General features: G+C 47.6%; 1 protein-coding gene across 1 annotated transcript in view; it reads left to right on the top strand.

Moving 5' to 3' along the window:
- Window positions 1–25,977, top strand: part of LOC118771410 (partitioning defective 3 homolog) — a 357,648-nt gene that overhangs the window by 320,323 nt on the left and 11,348 nt on the right. The window contains exon 23 of the mRNA XM_036519397.1: window positions 23,980–24,100. Within this exon, the coding sequence (XP_036375290.1) occupies window positions 23,980–24,100 (121 nt within the window). The remainder of the gene's footprint in view (window positions 1–23,979; window positions 24,101–25,977) is intronic.

Here is a 25,977-nt window from a genome sequence, read left to right on the forward strand (position 1 = left end):
GGTATTCCAGTTAATGAACGGTTAGAGAGGTCAGAGGTGGTTAGCCTGCAGGGTAGGGTTTCACGACACACATTTTGTTATAAATATTATTGTTTCTGTTAAGGTTGATTTAACCGCGTGTTGGAGCGGATATTTGGGTAAAAGGCACAGCATGTTCGCTCATGTTCAATGTCGGGGTGGACGGGCTGTTTTCTGCACATTCAAAGGTCTGTCACCAATTAAAGCTTCACATATTCAGCAGTGTAGCATAGTGGTAAGGAGCAGGGCTGATAGAGAATGGTTGCTGGTTCGGTTCCCCACCGGGGCACTGGATCTTTGACCCAGAATTGTCTCAGTAAATATTGAGCTGTATAAAATGGATAACAGGTAAAAACTGCAGCTTGTGTAACTTGCTCTGGAGAAGAGAGTCTGAATAGGTGGCAACAATGCAGTGTAACATAACACATTACATTACAGTATTGGCATTTAGCAGACACTCTTATCTAGAGTGACTTACATGGTTTTTTTTTTTTTTTATTACAATGTTATCCATTCATACAGCTGGATATTTACTGAGGCAATTCAGGGTGAAGTACCTTGCCCAAGGGTACAACGGCAGTGGAGTTGAACCGGTAACCTTTCAGTCACAAGTCTCGCTTCTTAACCACAATGCTACACTGCCACACACAAACCATCCCTGTCAGTTATTGTGTTTCTCCCCCAACATTCCTGACAAATGGACAGAGGAAATAAATTTCCCTCCGCGCTGGGCCCGCATGACTAAGACGGCTTCCTGTATTTCTGGCTGTCGGTTAACAATGGCGTGGCGAGGAAACAAAGCATGCAAGCAAAGCAACAGAGGCGCACGGAAGTTTCCGGCATCACAATGGCCCGCGAGCACTCAAACCACCTTCTTAGGAAAAGCTTCTGTTAAACCTCTCAGAAGGAGATTTAAATAACTCAAAAGTGTCTCCACAGAGAGTTAATCCGCTGCCATGCACTAATCAAATGTGTTTTTTTTTCTTTAATTTTTTTTTTTTTTTTCTTTTAAATGTCTCAAGATTTTCTATATGATCCCTTTAAAAGGAGAGAGTCTGGATTTGAACATTTAATTCTACCACAGCCTGGCTAATCTTTTTAAATCCACATTCCAGTTCCATTATTCCATGGAAGTATGTCTTAGATTTTTTTCCCCCTTTTTCTCTTGTTACGTGTTGTTCTAGTTTGTTAATATTTGCAGGTACTTCTTCTATTTTAACACTGTAACACTGAAATGCCACTGCTTTGACTATGTATGACACATGGACGAGACAAACGAATACTGCTCTGTTTTAGAAAAGAGTATAGGCTCTTTTTTGACTTTGTTTTAACATTGTTACAGTACAACCCTTTCTCAGGGTTTCTGTATTTTTAGAATTGCTCCTGTAATTTGGACTGCACTGAAGTGCGATAATTGCGGTCCATCGCAGGTTTGTGTTTAAATGGAATCCACACAAGACCAAACACAGCCTGAGATGGTATAAGACACAAGGCTGAGGACACTAGTGTGAGTGGACCGTTCAATGCGCTATACGGATACGGGGCTGTGTTCCTTCTCTCCTCACTGTAATATTTTTCAAATTGAGGCCTTAGCCATAACTTTGTTACCTAGATCCTCTGCAGATTAAAGGGATTATTTTTTTTGGCAAAGACTTGGGATATTCCTCTTTCCATTTTTTTTTGTTTCGCCATAGCCTGAAGCGAATACAACACAATAAAATACAGCTTTATAAACTGATTTCAGCACTGCGCCCTGGAGCCTTACGCTGCTCAATGAGGATAAAATCTCAAGAAAAAAAATGTGTGTATGTGTAATACACACACACACAGACACACACACAAACTCCACTATTCCAGCTGTGAACATGTGAAGAAAAAGCAGTAACAGCGAGGAGGTAACGGTGGCAAATGTAGGTCTAGGATGGGCACAAATGATCACTTCCTCTTTTTTTTTTATTTTTTTTTTTAACTGACAGCTACCCGGCCAAGGTGAGTCGGGTAATGTTTTTGCTTTAGGTCACGGTGGTGATTGGGGGTCCTCGGTAAAAAATGAGGCGTGCCGGAGGTGCGAGGGCACCGACATTTTAATAAGGAGTAGGAGTAATGAGAGCGGAGCGGAGAGAGAGAGAGAGAGAGAGAGAGAGAGAGAGAGAGAGTGCGCAAGCCGGAGCACGTTCCTGGCCTCAGGGTGCTGCACAGGACCTGTCTGGTAGCCGGATGACCGACCAATGCCTGGTCCATTGGCTGCGGTGTGGTCACACCCCCTGCCACCCCCCCCCCCCCCCCAACCTCCCACCCTGCCCCACTGCTCCCGTTTCCGGGAGGCAGAGCTGTCTGTCACATCAAACAGCCTCCGCCGTGAAGCAACTGACGGCTCTTCCTTTTCAACGCCGCCCTCTAAGAGCTGCGGGGCATTTCACGGGGGGCCACGCTTTATTGTGCCCTAATAGGTATGAAATGGGCCAGTGTGTGCAGCTGTCTCAACCCCCTAACCCCCCACCACCGCCCCTGCTCTGGATCCCTCGCCCACCCTCCCTGCTTCCCGGGCCCGGCCCTCCAAAGAAAATCCTTCTAGGAAACTTCAGAGCGGAGGCTCCTTTCAACACGGCCCATTGTGCGGCTGCAAATCCGACGCGATTTCCTGCGATTCCCGTCAGCGCTTTGAAGCGCTGCACTTGTCATCCATGCGTCTGTCTGGCCAAGTTTATCAGACAGATGCTTTAAACCGCCCTGAGAGTCGGAACATCTGTGGCACATCCTTGCAGAGAAACTTCTGTCCCCCCCCCCCCTTCATCTTTACATGTACTGTGAATCCGCTGGAGGAGGGGCTTTGGGTTCAAGAGTCTGACTTAAGGGGGAAAAAATGGGATGCATGTTTTCAGTGATTTGGGATGCCAGCTTATGGACCAGTCCGGGGACTGCTGTTGCTGTTGTGATTTGCTCTGGCTGTTCGGTGACGCTGACATTGCTGTGCTGTTAAGTTGCATTCGTTGCCACTGTGCTGAAATGGATACGAAAGGAGGTGCATACGTGACTGATCCGCAGACGAGTCCTTTCGTCTCAGACCTCTGTGGTCTGCTTGCGCTTTGGCCTTGAGCAGCTGCTCCGGTGTTTAGTTGGTAGCGAGGCTAAGGTGCAGGTATGGACACTCATAGCTGTGGGTGTCGGGGCAGTGGCATGCATATCTCCTGTCCTGAGAGCTTCAGGTTGGGGGGGGATAGTCCGCGGTGTACCCCCAGAAAAGCGTTCGGATCAGTGATATCGAGGTCAATGGCAGGAAGGAGAGGAGGAAGAACACCCCCTTTTTCCCCCTCATTTATAAATGCATCCCTTGTTCCAAAGACTGCCGTTTCTGTTTTAGTTATGTGCTTCAGCCAAGGCTAGTTTGAGGGCCTGTGTATTTGTGCATTTCTGGTACAGTTATGTGCTGAGGTTAGTTTGATGGTCTGTGCTTTTGTCCATTTTACACACATACACACACACACACACACACACACACACACACACACACATGAACCACATTAAAGACATGTAGTCCCCTTTGTCCCACTACCCCTGCTGTCCCCCTCAACCCCCCCACCCCCACCCCATACAAGACATCCGCAGCATCTCCACGCCCTGAAGACACGGCACAAAGAGTAGCGAAATTTCATTGGGTAATTGGGATAATAATTATTGGGACGTTAGTGCCAGCTGGATGCCTAAGAAGGTCAGGGAACAGCATGGGGCCCCGGCTTATCTCGGTGTTGTAACAGGGCTCCATATGGCAGAAGACAATGCAGCGGGATGCCGAACAACACAACAACCTCTGCTCCTGGCCCTGTTTGGGCATGGCGAATTTTGGGGGGGGGCGGTGCGGTTGTTGTTAATGCAGGATGGTAGATTCGGTTTTTTTTTTTTTTTTACACCCCATCCTTTGAAGGAGGCTTATCGGCATATTGTCGGCCATATTTAAACGGGACGGCGTGAAACGTGCAACAAAAAGAGCCCCATGGCTTGGAAACAGTGGTGTTTTTGGGCTAGAGGCTTTAATCTTTAAGGGAAGAGTGTTTAAGCTGACAGACAGAGGTTAAAAATCCCTTTGTTAGTTTTCCTTTTCCCCCCAGTGACCCTTATTGCTTACTTTATAGCCATGGCACCCGGAAACCCATGGCAACCCCGTCTTAAGCCTCACGAATCTTGACTTTTACTTTTAAGGACATTTCTCCTCAACTGAATTCAGGCAGGGATTTAGTCTTTTTGGGCTTTTTTTGGCCAACTCTCAATGGCTTGTTCTTTTTTATTTGTGCGAAAGGCAGTGTCTTGAAGTGAAACAGACATTAAAATGATGTAATCCCACCGAGCGACATTTAGAGCAAGTCTCTCCAGCGACGCGTTCGAGCAAAGTTCCAAGCGTCGTCCTTTTTCTCCGGTGACTTTGAAACAGTGACTGTGTGAAAGTCATCTTTTTAACGGCCGTCGTTAATTCCTTATGGGGGTTGCAATCACACCTTGCTTTCATGTCTAAATTAAGGCAAGAGGATCTTTTTTGTCCCCCCTTTTTTTATGTGAGTTAATTTAATTAAAAGGGAACTTGGCACTTGCTCATGCATGCATTACTTATTCATAAAGCAACTTTGTTTCCTGTGACCTGCTAAGCAGACATCTTAGTGGCCAGGCCGTAAAGTACACAGGCGTCCAACTCTCAGCCCCATCAAACTTTAATGTGTGAAGCAGAGGTCAACATCTAAAGCCTTGTGCAAATAGGCAGCCGAGAAGAAGAGAAAGAGTTACTGAGGCCAAGAGTATTGAAGGGAGGAGTGAGAACAGTCACAGGGGCAAACTCTTCCACAGTGGGCCTTTTTTGTGGAGAGGTGAATCACTGTGCAGGGTCCATTTTAATAGAAGACTGGGGGGGGCAAAACAGTTTCACAATGTTCCTGTTGAAACGATTGTTGGAATGATTGATTGAGGGGAAAAAAAAAACATTTTAACCCCCTCAGTGACTATACAGGTTGCCGTGGTGGTGTATGATGGAGTTGGTTTGGGCATTCCAATGGGTGTCTGTGTCCACCTGTGTCCGATTTGCTAGGGGTGCAGAGTGTTGAGCAGCCATGCTGGGCCTGGTCACTGTCCCTTGACTGACCAATGAGGAGAGGGAGGGACATTTAATCATGACATATTTACCTGTTAAAGAGAGCCACATAGTGATAAAAATGCACCTCCATCCATGTGATTCAGAAATTGTCATTCCCCGGTTGCACACGCAGTTTTTTTCTTGTCTGTAGTACATATTTACCATAGGACTCCACAGCCCCTGTTGCAGCATGGTACTTATGGATGAATTAGGCGTGTCTGAAAGAGCAGTTTTCATATCCCTTTTCGTGATGTCACAGCTCCTGTTGTGGCACGGCATTTATGGATGAATTAGGCGTATCTGAAAGAGCAGTTTTCAAATCCCTTTTCGTGATGTCAGTACGTTCATCCACCGCATAGCGTGTGCCATTGACAGCTTGGAAGCACAAAGCCTCAGAAATCAGAGGAGCGCTGTGATGCAACAGCAATTTACTCGGCGTTCTATGAGCTTGTAAGACTGGCTCCTCATTTAGGGAGCTCTGCTATAGCCTTGTGTAAATATGGACATATGTTAAGGAAAATTCACACTTGCCAGAAATGAAAATTGCTGGCTTTCAATACTTCAGTCGCCCAGGGGAAATATAACGATAAGCTCAACAGCCCACATAAGTGCCCCAAATCCACCATCCATCTGCCTTTCATATGGATAAAAGAAATGGCACATATCAGCCAAGTGAAATCCTGCAAGCTGTGAATCGGTCTTTTTTATCAATAAGATCCTCTTTTGATTTAAGACGGGAGTTTTTTCTTTTCCATACCCCTCACTCGCTATAGTCGCTGCCATTTTCGCTACATGGAGTAAATGTCAGAAGCGGCTTTGTTAACTGTTTATTTGTACGTGCGGTTTTTCAGGGTTCGAATGGCCTGTCTGCGCGTGCGAAATTGCTGTCATTTTCGGTCCGCAGATCACAGCTGCAGAATCCGCATTTTCGAAACTGCGTTCCTCCCATGACTCCCTGAGCCGACAGGGAGAAAAAGGAAAAGACCGCTTTTAAAAACTGCTGTGGTTCCCAATCAAGTTCACTTTGAAACGAAAATGAATTAATTTGGTCCCCTTGGCCACAGATGTTCCCTGCCTTAAATCAGTGTTCTGTGAGCGCCAGCCAACTGGTACTTTACAGCTGCCGAGCCTCATTGAAGATTTTTTCTTTTTTTTACTCTATTTTTATGTTTTAAGCTTTCCACATCCTCAATTTATTTCTCTCTCATAAATCTTTGTAGAGAATGATGTAGTCATTTGAACCACGCATTTGCCTTTTTTTTGGAAAATACTGTACTTGAAGATTCTGTACTCACAGAATTCCATAACTGACAAAACAGGCAGTAGTAATAAAGATGGATGAACAATTACCGCTTACTGTAAAAGAATCTCACCATGACGTCAAGCCTCATTTCACCCAAACAAATGCATTGCAGGCTTTGTGAAAGCATGTGCGTGGAGAGGGCCAGAGACATTACTTTATTGTCGTTTAGCAAATGCTCTTATCCAGAGAGACTTACATAGGTTGCAGCTTTTTATATGTTATCCATTTATACAGCTGGATATTTACTGAGGCAATTCTGAGCTAAGTGCCTTTCCCAAGGGTACAGCAGAAATACCCTTGGGAAAGGCAACCTCTTGGTTACAAGCCCTGCACTTTACCACTATGCCACACTGCTGCCAGTGTTTTAGTTGGTTTGTACTCTCTGCATCAAGACTGCCAGTCTATAGCACCATACCACTTTATTGCAAGGAGCAAAATGATAGCATCCAGGCACCTAAAGTTTTGCCCTTCCATTTTTTTCCCCCTCTGAAGTTCACCTTGGTTTGTGCTCACACATGGAAAGGCGCCTGTTTTAAGATGATAATGGCCTTTAATTTAACCCAATGATGATTTATCAGTCTCTGGCGAGCCTCCCAAATGCGGACCTGAAAGCATGAAATGGAAACTATTACCTTGGAAGTCTCATCAGTCACTTGGAATTTTTTGAAGGAAGGGAAAAAAAAAAAAAAAAACCTCACTGGCTTCTCACACGATGCACACTCCATAAACCTTTGGCAGCTCCAATCCAATTTACTAGGCCTATGGAGCTATCCTTAAGCCTGTCAATTATACTGACAGTAAAGCTGCCACTGCTCAATGTTGTCAGAATGCTGCCAGTCTGCACACACACACACACACACACACACATGCACACATACAAATGTTCATATAGCCTGCTTTTTTTTTTTTTTTTTTCTTTGACCTCAACCTTAGCATGAGCATTGGTTGATAGAGGTACATTGTTTGTAAGCATTGACAAGCTGTCCGTTCTTAAAGGATTACCAGTTTGAACTTCGATTCGCGGCATTTGCAGCGAGACGTTCCCTAATGGCTTCAGACCTTTTCAGGCGCTAAAGATATGCGCTTTCTCAGAATATCTATAAGTGCCAAAGCCTTGAGCAAACTCTGTCAACACTCTAGTCAGCTCAGAAAAGTATATTAATCTATCACCTTTATTCCTGCTTCAGGGAACCTTTGCACATTATGTCCTCTTAAATGTAATAGAAATTATTAAAATGATATTAAGAGAGGCAAAAGCATTTTCAAGTGTAAGGCATGAAGTTATTTTGGGTGTCAGCTTTTGTGTTGATGGCATCCTCTGCGTATTTTTACATGTCTAAGGTCATATTTTCATACCACTTGAAGCCTCCTTTGCTTTATATAGAACACATGATTGGCCAGACCAAGGTGGTCTCGCCGGAGACAGAGGGTCAATACAGTGCTGTCAGGTCACTTGACATGGATCCGTTGAAAGTAGGGTGGGGGACTTGGCCTACTTTACAAACACACAGAAGTACATGGAAACGGATAGTGATACTACACTTTATTGAATAAGAAAAACGCAAATGCATTGTGGAAATATCATTCTTTTTTTCCCCTCTCTTTGTAGATTGAACTGTCAGTCTCTGCACTTGATGCCGTCAAAGATCGGCATGGCGGTGGGTTGTGAAATCCACCAACCGTCTTGTGAAATGTGTTGAAACGCCTCCTCTGGATTTCTGCGTTCTCGGATCAGTACCCGGGAGACATCTAAGAGCCCACCTTCTCCTGCGACGTTCCGACAGGCTGAACGCACTCAACATTCCATTGTTTCGGGTTGCTCTGAGGCATTCGCATTCCCCGTAATTAAAGGATTCCTGCAAAAAAAATCCTTTGTTTACACGCCTCCCGTGGAGAAGTGGGAGGTCCCGTCGCTTTGGTCAGTCACATGGAGTTGTAACTCTACAGCTGTGCCTCCATCCTGTTCATTGTTCATTGTCGTTTGCCAGGAACGGTGCACAGTTTTAAAAACGAATGGCGATGCGTACTGTGCATTCTTCCAGATTTATCTCATGAGGTCATTTTCATACATGATCTCTGGGCAGGTTAGAATAAGGAAGAACAGACTTCACACACGAGCATGAACACATCACAGATGTTTCACTGTGTCAGTGCATTCAAATTTAAAATGTGACCATGTGTGCGCAACGATTAAACAAAATTTAATCTTAAAATCTGTTGTTTAATGGATGGTGAAAATTTTGGTGTTTCAGCTGCAGCATGACTAACGTGTATAATAGTAGAATAAAACAGTGACTAAACACTTGGATTCAATACAAGGATGAGGGAGGAGGTGGAGGAATCAGCTTACTGTATTCAGCTAATGATCCTAAAGTTGATTAGGCTTTGGGAGGGTTGTTTTCAGATTGATTACAAATCTAATAAAAGTAATCCTGTGCAGTTCATGAGCTCAGGAGGCTGAGCACAGACTCGCACAGCGACTGAGAATGAAAATACTATAACTGACATTTAATATGTGTACCTGCATGAGGCAGGAAATCAGATTCATTTGAAGGATTATATATTTATTTGTTTTATTATATTTTTTGTTTGGGAGGGCAATAAGTATTATAATGATGTACAGTCTACACAGTTATCTACAGCTGCTTTTCCTTGGTTGTATTTTTCCACAGAATCACAATAGGTGCCTTGAAATTAAAAAAAAAAGAGAGAGAAGGGTAACCTTGGGGCAGGGGAATGCATCAGTTCACATTGGCCCCCTGCTGCATTGTGACCGTCAGGTGACCGCTGGGGTTGTCACGGCGAGAGACTTTGAACCGCCTCCTCTTCGGCCTCATTCGTCCTGGTTCAGGAGCGTGCAGTTCGCCCGTGCATGGGCGTGGAAACCCCAGACAACGCCGAGCCTGTCGAGCGCTCGGCCGTCACTCACACTTCAGCGGCAGCTCATTAACGGGGTGCCCTCGTTAGAGACGGGGCTCAAAGCCGCAGAGAGGCGGGGGAGAGGGGTCGGGGACGTGGACAGGGGTAAGGGGGAGGTGAATCGTAGCACCGCTGTCCCCTGGTGAGGGTGCAAGCAGCACCTCTGTGGGAGCGGCAGACCTCGTCCTGGCAGTGTGGGGGCAGCACTGACAGCAGGGCCCCGCCTCTGCGGTGTCAAAACCTCACAGCTCCGGCTCACCCCAGCAGCCAATCAGCAGAGCTCATGGCTGCATCAGAGTGGAATCAGAGTGCGCGGGGTTAATTAGAGGACAGGCCTGTTTAGAATGCTAATTTTGTTCCAGCTCGGGATATTGAACTAAAAGGCGTGTAAATAACTTTTTTTGTGATTTTTTTTTTTTTGTTGTTGTTTTTTTTTTCTTTGACTCCCACAGAATGTCTCCAGTGGTAACGTCAGCAGGTGGTTAAAAGATTAAAGAAGATTACACCCTTTTGTGGTCTGTGGTAACAACGCTCTTTCTGAAAGTAATTCATAAAGAGAAAAAGCACTGACGAGTCAATGTTTGGTCCTGAAACGATGACAGCTTGGCAGCTTAGCTTCACTCGGCGTGTCATCTTTATGAGGTCTTTGCTGGGTGGGGAGGGTGTATTGTGAAACCTATCAGATTGCTCCATGCCTCTGCAGCTAAAAGCCGTCTAAGGTTACAGCAGCCAAATCCCTGCAGCTTAGCTAAAACAACTCACGCTTTGTCGGGTGTGAGCAAAGCAGGTAGTCAAAAAAAGCAAAATATCTTGTCTAATCTCTAATGTAACACTGTGGAGGGTGAGTGACTGAAAGATGGCTGCTCAGAAGGGGCCGTGTTATATCCAGGCTGAGACCCTGGGCCATCCGTTTACTGTTTTGACATGAGTGCTTCCCATTTAACTGTCTTGTGGCAGTTATGACTTTACCCACAGAGGTTTTTAATGGAACAGATTTACACCTCCACCAATGTCTGCCTGTTCCTAGCTGGAATATTAAAGCTTCTATAACGAAGCATGAGACATGAACTTACTCAGTGCCTACCTTGGTTTGTTTATGTGCCAGGGATAAAATATAGACATCCCGGGGCTAATTATTCGGCCGGCCTCGCCTTTTCGATCCGTGATTAAACGGTGATCACGGAGGCCGCGGCCACATGCCGCTCGCTAACGAGGATAATAACGACATTAACGCCGGAGCCAGGCCGCGCGGATGAGCGACGGACGGCCCGCGCCTCCTGTCACTCCTGACTGATTGATTAGCATTGGGAGATGATGGATGGATGGATGTGTGCTCTCCACTAACCCCCCTCCCGGGAGACCCAGCTCCACAGCTCACCGTGTTTAGACCATCTTTCCGTCTTTTTAAGCCTCTGTTATGACTCCTCATTACGGCGTTAAAAAAAAAAAAAATACCGCCACGGTCATAGATCACAAAGGTCTGACAGCGGAACATTATGTCAGAACCGTCTGATAATGATGCCGTGAATGCCGGGGTCATGGGGCAACCTGCATTAGCATATGTAAGGCCCAGGAGCCGGGGGAAGATGTAGGGTCTGTGTCCATGTTTTCCAGCAGCTGAGCCCATACAGTAGAAGCCTTTGCATCTGATGCACTGCCTGACCTTCGTCTAACAGAATGTCTCTGCACACCTGTTGTATGTGCAATATGTAATGCAGTGTACTGAATTTAGGTTTAATTCTCAGAGGTTACATTTCATAGCACATAACCTATGCATTTGGATCCGCACTGCGGACCCTCATCTTATAGAATGACTCATATGCATGTATGTACAGTATGTATCGCAGTGTACTGGATTTGGGTTTAATTCACACTGGTTAATACACCTTACGAACTAATTTTGTTTGCCATCTTATTAGCGACGCTCCTCTTAGCTGAATAGGGTATTGACCATCTATCAATATTATAGCTTCGGAGTTATTGATCGGCATTGTTTGGCTCTGTTTGGTACAGCGCAGGGAGTTCTGCCTTTCTGTTTTAACATGCCCGCCATCTGTTAGTGTGTTTCTCTGCGAAGCCGCGTATTGATCATCGTGCAACATTGATAATGTAATTGAAACGATGCCCCTGGCTCGGGGGCGGCTTCGATTGCCCCGGGTGCGGGGGCCGTCGCCCGAGGGTCGCGACCTTCGACCCCCTGAGAGAGTCCCAGATGAGGCTTTCCGGGCTCTAATGTAATAAGGGCAGAGAGCCAGTCACCCGGGAGGGGTGGGTGTGCGGGGGCACGGAGGCCGGCTGCACCCCTGCACTTACCCTGAGGCACAGCTGCGGCAGAGGAGGATCCTTGGGATCGGGCCTTTAATTCGGCGTTATTAGGCCCCGATATCAATATTGTTATTGTTTAAAGTGCCCCGCTGCTGCTCCCCCCCCTTCCCCTCGCCCCACTGTCCTCCTGGCAGGCTCCTTTTTAATATTTGATGGAGGAAGTCACATCGGGGGGGGGGTTGGTTGTGAATAATGCACCGGCGGGGTGCGGCATTGCCCGCTGAGTTGCAGCCGCTTGACATTTTGGGGAGCTGGGGAGCTGGGGGGGGGGGGGGGGGATGCGCACACCGTTTAATATCTCTGGGAAATGAGCTGCCTTAACGGCGGCGGCGCAGAGGACCGGCGAATCGGAAAGCCGGGAGTCCAGAAAACCCGAGTCGCAGGCTCAGCCTGTGAAAACTGGGTCAAACGGCTGACTGCGATAGGTGGAAAAGCCCTCTAAAACCCCTCCGATTGCCGAGGGGACAAATGGAGGTCCGCCGCGTGTCGCGGCCCACAGACCGCCGCTGACGCCCAATTTCCACATTGAATACCTCTTCACTTTCCTTCGCCTGTCAGGGCTGGTGAGATGTATTAGTGTGCCTCTGCCTGTATCACAGAGAGCTGCACTGTAGGACCGCACCAGCTGAGTTGAAATGGGGCGAGTTCATAATACACGTGAATGGGTTTGTTCATTGAAATGCTGATTTTATTTGATCACGTGGTCTTGCTGCCCACGGGGTGAAACATAACAAAGATTCCGCTGTTCCGCTGGGGTGTCAGAGGCATTAGATCTTTACTGTTGGTCCTCTGATGGGCTGTGGTTGAAACGAGAGAAGGGTGAGGGTGACCGTAAGCAGGCAGATAGAGAGTCATCTTGCGTGATTCTCGGCCAGCTGTTTAACCTCACGCCCCAGCCCTGACTACACAAAGGCTACACTATTCTTCTCAGATAGAAGTATATAATCACCTCTACTTCCTTTAGGCCCGCCATGTTAGGATCAATCCACATTTATCCATTATTCCTATTAGAGATATTGTCACCTTTTTGGTAATGTTTCTGTTTCCTGATGGTGTCTCAGGTAGAGAGCGCAGGTTGCATGCGGACTTTGGACTGAGCTGCAATACGATGGTGCTGCCCTGCTGGGCTTTGAGGAAGGTCTTGATTGAAGAACACAGACAGGACATGCAGGTTTTTTTTTTCTTTTTTTTTTTTTCCAGTGTGCATTAGGAGGCTTTAGGCCTGACACTTACTTTGTCTTCTCAGTGTTAAAGACAGACACACTTGTCAAGGCCTGATTCTAAGGCTTGGTAACATCTGTTCGATTTCTCATCGTTTAACTCCTCTGACAGATCTCAATGCTGTCCTGTCCTTCCTGGTATTTTTACCCTGCAAAGGTGATTTTCGTTCAAGCACGCGAAAGTCATGTGACAGGAAATCGAGCATGTTAACACGCTAAAAAGATGATGATTGCACTGCATAAAAATAAGAGGCGTCTGGTTTTCACCAGCTCGCACCTGTAATTTTTTTGAAGAGGAAAAAAAAAAGGTTTGTATTTTTGTCTGTGAGAAGAATCCATAATCAGGGTTATTTTAAAGCATATAATTTACAGATGGGTTGTGAGTAAGCTGTTGCACTTTAAAGTGTATCCGCTGGAAATCTTATACTTAAAGGAAGTGGCTTTAATCCACAGGCAAGCCAATGTGTGGTAAGACCTTGCACACGCCCTGGCTCAGTGCTGACTGAACACTTGAGTATCAGGTTAACTCATATTCCATAAAGAGCCTCTGTTAAAGACTGCACAATGAGTAAAGATTGCATCATAAAACACAAGATAAAATCTCGTAGGTCATAGGTCACAGACCACATACAGCGAGGGCAGGTTTAAGCAGCATAGCATCCACACCGTGGAGTGTGCATGCGCGTGTGTGTGTGTCTGTGTGTGTCTGTGTGTGTGTGTGTGCGTGTGCGTGTGTATGTGTGTGTGTGTGTGTGTGCGTGTATATGAGTTTGTGCGTGTGTGTGTGTGCGCGTGTGTGTGTGCGTGTGTGAGTGAATGTGTTTGTGCGTGTGTATGTGTGCGTGTGTGTGTGTGCGTGTGTCTGAATTAGTCCTCTGCTCCAGGGAGGGTAAAAGCACGTTGGCGTTTGAACCCAATCAGATACCGACCAAAAAAAAACAAAAGTGTGGCCACAAGAGCCGTTTCTCGGGATCGCGCACCGGCGGCACTCTGGGTGCATTAGCAAATCACTCAGCAGTTCCTTCCTCCTCCTCCTCCTCCTCCTCTCTGAAAGTTCGGAGCACCTCCTGATCGATAGGAGCGGATTAACCCGCCTTAACATCAAAGTTCATCTTTGCGCTTCACGGAGGCCGCTGCTGTCAGTCACCGGTGGGTCCCGGGTTCGTTTCCCATCAGACGCATCTGCAAGCCGCTGACGTTGGCCCTTTTGGAAAGTTGATCTGTCAGAGTTAGTCATCCTTTTTAATTTTTTTCAGAGTCGTTTACTTCCCATGCTCAGCAGACGTACACTGAGAGAGTAAAGAAGACTCTTGTTTTTCCCATTATCAGCACATCTCACTTAACTTTCTCCCGTAAAGTTATAACCTGTGCTTCACGTTTAACTCACAACCCTTTTTTCATTGAGATTCACAGTCACCAGGCTTAACTAAATTTAATAAAGTTAGATTAACGCCAATCTGTAACAGTGTGTACAAGCAATGCTCTGAGCATGTCTATGTAATTTTTTTCCCTCTCAGTATTGCAAGTATGCATTTTCTGTTGAGAGGAGTTTTGCAGTGGTCTGCAAATCAGCTGGGGGAAAAGAAGGCCTCAAAGTCCATCTTGGGTTCTGTACTCTGCCACAGGGCCAACTGTTAGGTCAGGCAGAGCAGAGAATGTGTTTTGGCAGCGTAGCACTTACAGGCGGGTGGGAGGGTTCGGTGGGATAGGAGCTGTCTGTCGTCCGGCTTTGAAATGCAGATGCCGGCGCGTGAGGGTGGGCGGTGACGTTCCCGCCCAGCTGTGGACGAGGAGCTGCCACCTCAGCAGGGTTCCCTGAGGCGGAGCCACGTTGAACCCCAGAGCACCTGTTCCTCAAAAGGCGAGGCGGAACCAGACGGTCCCATGAATGCGGGTGCCGGTTACTGGAACCCCATCAAACCCCGCTCGGCAGAGAGGGGCGCAGGGAGTGAGTTAAGTTTTAATCAGAGCTCTGAGGAAGGTCTGGGGCCTCTCCACCATTTAGGTGGGACTGAGCCTCTGACCAGTGTGCCCCCTTTTTAACTCAGCGCCCCGTTCCCTGAACTCCAGTTTAAGACTAGGCCCTCTATGGCTCTTTCCAGTGTATTTCCTCACACTGTGTCTCCAGGTCTGGTGTGGTGTTATACAACACCTGTCTGTTAACAGTTCCGTCATATGAGTTGATTCAACAGTTGTAGTTTAAATTGGTTGTGGTGCCATTGTTTTTTTTGCAGCTTTTTTGCTTTCTTTTTTGGTTGACTGCTGCTGTTTTACCTGAATTATTGACTCCACGTTTGAATCCACGTAATCCACATTTGAAGGCTTCCTGCAAAAGGCTCAAAATCAATTGGTTCCTGGGCCTCCCGTCTCTCGGTCCTGATGCAGCCGGAGCTTAAGACCGTGCCGATTTAGAGAGCAGAGGAGAGAGGCTGAGACCCAACAGCTGTGCACTTGTGCTCCAGAGGTTTTTTTTTTTCCCCTCGCTTGTGCTCAATTTGTACTCGCAAGCCAATAGATCCCCTCAAAGAGCTGGAGAGGGAGAGAGAGAGAGAGAGAGAAAGAGAGAGAGACAGGCAGTGTTGTGTGGTTTGTGTCAGACAGCAGAGCAGGCCTCCTCCTTTGTGTGTGGCGAGGTCTCTATGGGGACGGGGTTGGGGGGGGACGTGTGCGTGCATGTGCCTCAAACAGCCCAGCGAAAGGTGAGGCAGGCCTCTCTCCTTCATTAAAGCCTCCTGGCTTTATTCCCGATGAGGACTCTCCAGGAGCCCCCTGCCACCACCAAGGGAGGGCTTATTCACTTTCGACAATGGCAAGGGCACGGGCAGCGGGAGGGCCAGCCCTGGTGAAGGACCCCCTCCTCATCCCACTAATCAGGCCACCGCGCTCCCCGGTCACGCCACGCGGAGTGGCTGAGTGCCCTGGCGGCAGGGAGGGGACGCAGGCGTGCCCCTCGCCCCGGGAACAGGGTCTCTTGCTCCTGCCATTTCCGGTGACCCGGGGCCGCTGCCGTCAATCATGGGGCATAATATATGCCTAAGCATGAGCTGTTGCCGTCTTCCTGGGCCGACCGGAGTAGGCCGAGGACCGAGTGACTGGGGCGCAGATCCTGGGCATTATCACCCATTGTCTGAGCCACAGCTGTGTCTCAACAAGGGTGTGTGAGAGGGTCTGTGAGTGTGTGTGTGTGTGTGTGTGTGTGTGTGTGTGTGTGTGTGTGTGTGAGTGTGTGTGTGTGTCTGCGTATGTGTGCTTCTGTCATGTGCATGCATGTGCATGTCTGTGTGTCTTTTTGTGTGGGTGTGTGTCTGTTGGTGTGTGTGTGTGTGTGTGTGTGTGTGTGTGTGTATTTCTGCATTCATGTGTCTACATCTGTATGTATGTGTGTCTGTGTGTTTTGAGTGTGAGCGCATGTGCATGTCTGTAGTGTGTGTGTGTATATCTGTCTGTCTGTGTAAATGTGTGTGTGCGTGTGTGTCTGCTTTTGTGCACACACGTGTGTGTGTGTGTATGTGTATGTATATGTGTGTGTGTGTGTGCGTGTATCTGTTTTTGCATGTGTGTGTGCCTGGGTGGGGAGGTGTGGTCATGCCTGTTTCGGTCACGCGGCAGCTTAAGCGTTGCATGGCGGTCACTCGTATGCATCTGTTTCCTCTGAAGGCAGCAGATAAGGAGAGTAACACTGTTTGTGTTTAAAGGGCCTGCTGCTGAAGAGGCCGGTCGTGCTGCTGAGGGGATGGAGCGGTTTAGGCCTGCGTGACTCTGCCTCTCTGTACCCACCACCGGCAGCAGCAGCAGCAGCGGGTCTGTGAGGCTTTGCAATATATGTAATGGGGGTCCGCTGAGAGGTGGAAAACAAACAGAAGTTAAGCCCTGGCTTCCTGAAGGAGGCTGGGAGGGAATGCTGTTCCTCCCAGTGTGCTGTGTATACACGCTGCCTTCCGCTCGAGACACCCATAAGTGTGCTAGAAGATGCTAGAAAAGGGCCCGTATGGAAACTCCAGCAGGTGCACACCTGTCTCCAGGCTGGGCGCCAGGAGAAAATATAGAGGGGTGCAATTGCAATCCACGGGGATGCATAAAATGTCATAAATACTATGCAGACATTGGGATATAAGGAGAAAACTGGGGGTGTACTGAGGTCTTTCTGGGGGTGCAGTACACCCCTAAGCACCCCCATAGCATTGGCCCTGCCTGTCTCTGTTGGCCAAATCATTATTATTAATCATTATTGCCATTTAGAATATGCTCTTATCCAGAGTGATTTACACAGTGAGTGCAAAGAGTAGTCACTTCCTTTAAAATTATTGAGTGCTTGCAACACGCCAAGCTCCTTGAGTGTGCCATGTCAACGGGAGTCTGTTTGCAATGGTGGCAAATCTTAGGGCAGGAGAGGCTCAGATGCCTCCATCTGTCACTCTCACTGCTGCTGCACTCTGACCTCTGACCTCCGACCTCAGGTTGGCATGTGACATGCTTCCCTGCTAACTGGAGTGGGATAGCGTGTCTGAGTTTTCAGGGAGTCTGGCCTTTCTGCAGGCCTGTGGGCTTCCAAAATCCCCTCTCCTGAGCGCATCGGTCTCCCAGACCCACCTTCAGATCTACAGCCCCCCGTCTGCACCCACTACGAAAGGAAACAATTATGTCAGAGACGGGACCCTATAACCCCCCCCCTGGGCCCTGAGGGCCACACGCAAGTGCACATCTGGAAGCGCACCAAGGCGCGTACCAGGAGGCCCGGCCTCCACAGATACAATTTAAACCTCCTTATGCTCTTATGTACTTATGTTTTTCAATCTGCTCTGAGATCAGAGCGGCTCTCCGCTTTAGTCCGCCCAGTGCCCAGGTGGAGAACCACAGGCTGTTTTTCATTACCCACAGTCAAATAACTGTGGCGTTTTTTTCATCTGTTGCTCTTTTTTTTTTTTGCTTTGTTTTTTCTCTCTCTTGCCTGTTTTTCTTTGATAACAACTTCTTAGCTATGCGCATATTTTATATTAGACTTGAAAGGTACAAAGCAGCTCCTGAAAATGATTTGCCCCATCCAAAGTTGCTCAGATAGACACCCCATTGCTGTTGTTGTTGTCGTCGTGTTTTTTTTTTCTTCCTCCTCTGACTGTGTCACATTGAATTCAAAAGGTTTAATCTCCCACAATAACCCTCTGTCTTCAAAGAAATTGCTTTTGGGTTGGTAAAGTAAGCAGCCAAACAATGTTATTGAGCCCCAGAGAAGAGGGCAGTGGGGGGGGGGGCGCTTGTAAACACTGACCTTTCAGCTTGGGAGCCCCGACAGATATCGAGCCGGCCTCATTGTATTGAGAAGACGCATCTGTTGGGCTGTTAAATGCTCTGGCATATGGATATTTTATCTCGGGCTGGCCTTAATTGCTTTAGTGTCAGGCTGTTTTCTCCGGGTTTTCTTTTCAATGCAAACGGAGAGGCCTCTCAGCCCTGAGGCAGGATTGACTGCCTTAGCCAGTGGCGCGGTCCGACTCGCTCGTCGTCCTCCGTGGGTGACGGCGCAGACCATGACCTTTTTCGAAACGCACAAAACGCTGCCGCTTCATCTCTCGTAATCGTTCCTTCGTCTTCCGCCGCGTTCCCTGTCGTTAGTTCTGCGATGCTTTTGTGTTCCTAGTTTGTCGGAACGCGCTCGCCGAGCCCGCGTTGGCATCGACGCGCAATCTCTGTTAAGCGGGTGGCGGCTGACATCAATGTACAGCGTACGGTTATGTACATCCATAACCGGTGACACCTCTTGTCAGGAAAATGGTGTGGGGAGGCTAATTGCGCTCACAGTTTGCCGGAGCTCCTAGGGCAGGGCGGACACGGGTTGATTTGGCGCATGCCATGGCAACCGAAGCCTGGCGCGTCTCCGCAGCGTGGGTTTTGTATGAAGCGCCCCAGCAGCTCTGCCCGTTTCTCACAGCGCTGAATTATTTATCGCACTGGAGATAAATAATCGTCTCATCTTAGATTGGGTGTTGGGGGGGGAACAAGCCCTTAAGTAATCAGACAGCACAGAGGCTTTCAGCTGCTGTGAGAAATGTAACTTATACAATGTAACTTAACAGCCCTTAATACTTGTGCAGCATTTGTGGGTTTTTTATTGAGTGATTGGCCCTTTTGAAAGTTAAGACGTAACCATCTTTTTAATTTGCCGGCGTGGTCCTGTCCCCACTCAGCACCGCTGCCCCTGCAGGCCGATGTTCCGATGTTCCGATGTTCCAGCATTAGCCCTCCCAGTTTAATTGAATAGGCTGGTGAGTGGCCCTTTTCAATCCCCCCAATAAATTGGTATTGGAGGCCGAGCGGAGGGCCGAAGGCTATGAGGAGCTGCAGGCTTGACTGGAAATTATGGGCTTGTTTATGGCCCTGGCTGTCGTCCTGAGTCCCGGGTCCCATCTGGTCCCCTCTGCTCCGCACCTCACGCTCGCTGTGGAGGCTCTTTTGACCTTTCTGGAGGTTTCCGCGCGAGGCGTTTATGGCCTGCTTGTAGCTGGCGGTGACGGGAGTTAGCGGTGAGTCAGCGGGATTAAGCCGAAACCGCGACATCTCGAGAGGCCCCCGAATCCACATCCAGAGGTCTTTAGGAGCTTCTGTCCACCCATCCCGCCCTGGGACAGGCCTGGGAGAAACTCTCATGTGTTAGTCTGTGAAAAATGGAAGCGTTTATGGGTGTCAGCTTGTCAGAAGCGTCCAGCAGCCCGAGGAAACAGCTGACACTACACAGCGCTGCATTTGAACACGGCAGTAGCAGCCCTGGATCTACAAACACGGCGGCTGACGAGCAATCCCTCTCAGCTCAAGCAGGTCTCTTCATCTCGTGTTCGCGTCTGTTCCCCGCAAAGCATTCAGACGTGTTTAGATTCCACGTGCACTCCGCTTTAAGACGTCTGCAAACAGAAGCCAGGTGTGGCGTGTCAGCGTCACAGGAGCTGATCGCGAACATTAATTTCCCTGGCAGATGTGTTTTCATGACCCCTGATTTATTTATTTTAATTTCTGTCTTCGCACTCTTTGTTGCCTTTGTACAAGTGTTCTGTCTTCACACTCTTTGTTGCCTTGTGCTAGCTGTGTTAGCTGAAAGACATTTTGCTCCTTTCTCCGACACCAAGACAGACTGCAAAGTTGCAAGAAAATCCATTACGTTACATTATGGTATTGTCATTTAGCTGACACTCTTATACAGAAAGACTTACATAGGTTACAGTTCTGTCCATTTATACAGCTCGATATTTACTAAGGCGATTGTGAGATAAGTATATTGCCCAAGGGTACAGTAGCAGTGCCCCAGCAGCGAATCAAACCTGCAACCTTTCGGTTACAAGTATGTGTTATGGTGTCAGTGAACACAGTTTGGTTTTCAATAGGACGGAACCTGAAAGGGAGATGCCATCGTAGTAATTAACCATTTTAAAAAGTTACTTTACAGTCATTCCTAGATTTTAATATTGTGGAATTTAGACTACTGTTAAAAGGATTGTATGTTTTTCCTCTAAATTTAAGAAGAGACTGCTGAAATGATAAGTGATGTACAGTGACTCTCGTACTGTGAATAGTGATACATGAACACACGTGTCAATGGGACTGCTGTAAAAGGCTTCCTCTCAGGAGCTGCAACGGAGAGAGGCGAGCTGATGGAGCATTCAGCGCAACAGGGCGGCTTTTAGTCAGCAAACAGACAAACGTGGTGTCACCGAGTCGCACCGGAGGGAAGCAACAGCAGACGCTTACCCCGAGACCGCATTAAACAATTAAAATGTCAACGTTTTTAATTTCCTGCTGGTTCCCGCTGTCGCCCGGCCCCGCGGACCCCAGATTAAAAGGGGGGCGAGTCGGAGCGGCTGCGTTACCCTTTTCATCATTTTCGCGGTCGGAATGCAGATGAGTCCCGCACCTGCGCTCCATCACAGGCAGAGAGCGACGGACGGGCGGACAGAGCCCGTACGCGCCACGTCTATTAGCGGAAAGAGCAAACCAGAGAGAGAGACAGAGAGAAAGAGAGTGCTGTGGGGAGAGGGGGACAGAGAGAGAGAGGTGGAAAGAGAGAGGCCGAGAGATATGGACAGAGAGAGAGGTGGAAAGAGAGAGACCGAGAGAGATGGACACAGAGAGAGAGAGAGAGACTGATGAACAGAGAGAGTGAGAGACAGCCCAAGAGAGATGGACAGCGAGAGATAGAAAGAGAGAGAGGCCAAGAGACAGAGAGTGAGAGACACGAGAGAGACAGACAAAGAGAGCAGTCGAGAGAGAGAGAGAGAGACAGAGACAGAGACAGTCGGACAGAGAAAGATGACGGCAGACCTGGCTTGACTGGAAGCTCCAGCGTGGAGCACCCTGCCGCAACACTGCTGGGAAAGCATTTGTTGTTGCTTCCTGCTGTATAAAATACCAATTAAACTCAGGGATGCTAATCGGGTTTCTGGAGCTGTCTAGACGCTACTCGGTCAGAGTGTCACCAGCGGTGCATTGTCCTCTGGAAGGACAATTTAGGTGCGTCTGAGCACAAGGCAATTTAAAAGCTTGTCCTTGCGCTGTGCAGGAGTCATTGAGACAGCGAATTGCAATGAACTGAGAAATGGGAAAAGGAACAGGGACATTTTAGCCTGGATAAGTTTAGGTTGTGGGGCTTTTCGAGGCAAATAATATGTGTACGAAAATGGAATTCAGTCGGGAGTTAGGAAAGTGCGCCTAGCATGGCTATGGCATGGATAATCATATTCCCATTTGCAAAACGGAAACAAGTAGCTAACCATTTCTAACGGGGTAGGAAATTCGAGTTAGTAATACAACACCCCAGCCTCGGGGGAGGAAGGCACAGGTCAATGGACCGTTTAATTTAGCTCCTTCATACTTTGGTAGAAATGAACATGATGCACCATGCGCTCACACTGTACAATGCAATGTAGGCAAGTAAAGTAAATGAGGTATAGCTAATACAATTGAATGTAATGAGTGCATGGTACAACAGAGAGAGTATGCATCTGTAACACGGCTTATGGCGCAAGCCGGCTCGCTTCATCCTCTATGCGTTGCTGCTTAGCACTCGCCGTTTAATGAAGGTTGATTGGCAACGTGTCTCGGTGGCCATTATCATCAGGAGCAACGTGCTCGTGGTAATCTGCAATTATCGTCGCAATTATGAGCGGGATCCTCCGGGCTTAAATACGCAATCAGACCCGCCGCTTGCCTTACCACCTGTAAGCGTCGCCCCAGAGGAAGTGAAAGGAAAAAAAATGACAACCCCCACGGCATGCGTCCGTCTTAAGAGCTCACTCTCCCTCTCTCCATCTCTCTTTCTTTCTCCCTCTCTCTCTCCCTCTCTCCCTCTGTCTGTCTCTCCCTCTCTCTTTGTGTCCCTCCCTCTTTGTCTCCACCTGTCTCCCACTCTGTCTCTCCCTCTCTCTCTCTCTATATATATATATATATATATATATATATATATATATATATATATATATGTACGTGTGGTGCTCTATCTTTCTCTGCCCCTGTATGTGGAATGTATAAATCACCCTATTATCAAGCCGGACGCCTTATCATAATTACACGTTTGTCACAAACTGTCTCTGTTGAGCCTGATAAAAGGAGAGGTTGATTAACTGAGGGAAGAGTATTGATTTCTATTGACAGGCCTCTCAAAGCCGCTTAATGAAAGGGATGCAAATGAGCTCCCGACAGCAGCAGCATTTAATGACTGGAGACTATAAAAGAGCCGGATTTCCCCAGCCTAACAGGGATGTGTATCGTTTGTAAAGGTACACAGGGATTGTTTGTGTGTGTGTGTGTGTGTGTGTGTGTGTGTGTGTGTGAGAATATGGTATTTGGCTGCGGTAACTCACTCGTGCAGTTCAGAAGTTGTGCTTATCAGTGTGCTCTTTTCTTGGATAGACTCTAAGGTTGCTTATCGGCTGCGCCTTTATTTTATTTATTTCAGCAGGTTAAATTCATTGAGAAGCCGATTCTTTTTGAGAATAGGCTTTTTCGGGAGGCTGGCAACACAGCAAATAGGAATAGGTAGCTACAGGTGCTCAGTACAAGGCAACAGGTGCAAACGTCAATCAACAGAGCTTTGACCTTATGCATAAGAACAAGAGCTCGCATAAAACGGCACAATTTGAGTCTCCTCTGCTGCTCATTCCAGCCGTTGGCTGCTGTCGCAACAAAAGGTTGTGTGTTGCCTTTTCATGAACCTTGTTTCGGGAATGCTGGAAGCTGGAATGGCCTCTGTATTCATATGTTCTGAAGTTGTTCCAGGATGGCAGGAGCAGTGGGCTCATGCTGTCTCCTTTTTTGATTACAAAGAGCCCCTGTCTGTGGGTGAAGGCATGTCATAGCAGGAACCCAGTAGGAGAGGTAGGAGTTTGTGAGTCCGTGTGAGTAACCGTGAGCTCCACACCAGCTGTCTCCTCACCCTGTCAAGCGTGGGTTCACCAGCAGGTGTTACCCACAATGCATCACAAGGGCTACGCCCACCTCTCCTCCACTTATGTCAGCGAATCCTAACTTGCAGGTTGACGTGGTGTGGAAAACTTTCCTGTGTCGTGCGAGGTTGCTTCTCTCCTCAATCTACAACAGAATGAATGTTTTTTTTTTTTTAATTCACCTGACTAAGCCTAGTATGGCAGACAGCCACTGTTTGCCTTTTATAGAATGCTAAAGAGGCATGTGAAGAGTCTTGCGCTGGGTGTGAATTACTGCTTTAAATGAACCAAAGCTGGCTAAATCAAATGCTCTCTCAGGGGCAAGAGGTACCTGGGGCTAGAGGTATGAGGATGCAGGCCTGTTTTGTTTGGTTGAAATATGTTTTTCCCCTTATGCGCATTTTCTATTGTGCTAAAATCATTGTTAATCTCCCTCTCTTTTATTTTTTAATCCTTCTTCTCCGAAATGCTTAACAGGCGCGGGCAGCTGTCTTCGTTTTCTGCCAGCCTGTAAGACAGTGGTTGCTTTACAGGTAGACGTGCCACCTGCTTATGACCTCATTCCCAGCTGCTGGGAAGAAAAGGGAGGCCCATTAAAATTTAGCCAGAGCACATCTCTTATTCTCTCTCTCTCTCTCTCTCTCTGTTCCGCAGCAACCGAGTGGCTCCTAGCAACCACGACCGGATACAGAGGCTGCGGCACGAGTTCCAGCAGGCCAGGCAGGACGACGACCCGGACGACCGCCGTCGCACCTACAGCTTTGAGCAGCCGTGGGTGAGTGAAGAGGCCCCTCCCACCAGCCTTCCCACCAAAAACACTAACTAACCACCCTGCCACTAACCCTTAACTTGCACGCCTGTGTCACTCCAACCCTCTAAACAGAATCAGACTTCATTGGCCAGGTATGCTTTTACGCATACAAGGAATTTGACTCCGGTTCCAATGTCTCTCGTAGTGCTTTCATGTACCGCCAAAGTGACAACAACAAATACCACCTAACAGTAGTGATACAACAAACAGCAACAGTAGTGAGGTATATAAAAATAAACAACCGCTGACCTCACCCCCAGTGACACCACGCCCCGCCTACCTCCTCAAAGACTGACCCAGGCCCCAAAAAAGGACACCCCCCCCCCACACACACACACCCCCCCAGCCTCCCATTCCCATTCCATCACTCTTTTTGTTTGCGCTGTTTCAACACACTTGTGACTGCAATGATCAGAGGGGTACGCAGCTGTGGAACTCCTCACATTCTCATTAGCTGGCCGGGGCCTTTATTCAGATGGCTTTTCAAAGGGATCTGATGCATTTTGCCTCATTGTGTCTCTGAGGCTCTGCAAAAAAAAAGAGAGAAAGAGAGAGTCACAAAAAAGGGAAGAAGAACCAATTATTCTGAGCAAAGTTGACATCATGGGATCTTGCTGTTTGCTTTCCAAAGACACTCGTCCCAGTGAAAGATTCGCTCCGTTGAGGGCGTTTTTTTTTTCTTTCATTTTCTTTTGTTATTCCCACACTTCTCGAATCCCACGCCTGGCGTGGGCTATTTTTCCTCCTCATTCCCGTTCTCAGAAAAATACTGTGAAACCAACATTTGGAGCAAATTGCTTTGGGAAAAAAACCCATAACTTTCATTTCACGTGTTTGTACTGTAATCTAATGTAATTTCTCACACATTAAAAAAGAAAAAAAAAAAAAATTCGGTCCAATTTCATGTGAGCAGTGTTTTACCTAGCGGTGTATGGCTCCAGCTACAGTTCTCTATTAATGTGTGAAAAGTGTTGAATTGTTCCTACTTTTAGACTGCAATCCCAAAATTGTAGTGTCTGTGGTTATCTGTGAGAGTAGTTTTTTTGTGTTAGGCTGCTTGCACGTTTTATTTTTCTCCATTTGTGGTGAGGTGTACTTTGTGCTAAGAGTGCTTGGCGTAAATAGCAGTAGCCTGGAAAAGTATCCTTGTTTCAACCTGTAATATCAGTGTTTGCGAGGAATTCGATTTTCTCTCACTAGAAAAGAATGACATTTTTAAACGTAATAAAATTGCTGGTTTTATTTTCACGCGGCGAACACTTTTGTTCTATTGTCAGGCTTGTGTGTTTGTTTAATCACATTCCCTGTGAGCGGTGGTTTATACCTGGAGATTAAAGGCTATGCACTGTTATTTATTTATTTTATTTTAAGTGGGGACAGGGAAAAGCATGCTGAGAACCGCTCTGGTGAGGTGGAAGGTCAACCCGCTGTGTATCTTCGGGATGTAATGGCTTGAGGCAGACACCCAAGGTCTTGTCCGATGACTTCCTGTTCTGAGTGCGAAGGGAATTTTAAAGATGACAGCCTAATTGCCTTTATGGAGCAGAACCATTTCCTAAATTATGGGTCAGAGCCCTCCCCCGTCCGTGGTAAGGCCACTCGAGAATTGAACTGACTGACCATTTATTCTGGTCTTCTGGAGACTCAGAAATAGAACGTGAGCCCGATATTTATGTTTTTGAAAGGAGGATTCAGCTGGGCCCTGAGCTTAGTGCAGACACAGACCCCGAAGGTCGCGTTAACCCAGATATTTCCCAACGGCTGGGAAACCACTTCAGAAAAGGAGTCCGGTTTCAGGTTTTTGGGGAGAACATCTTCCATAAACCTCACTGTTGTGTGTG

This window comes from Megalops cyprinoides, chromosome 2 (assembly GCF_013368585.1).
Source record: "Megalops cyprinoides isolate fMegCyp1 chromosome 2, fMegCyp1.pri, whole genome shotgun sequence".
Classification (NCBI taxonomy): Eukaryota; Metazoa; Chordata; class Actinopteri; order Elopiformes; family Megalopidae; genus Megalops; species Megalops cyprinoides.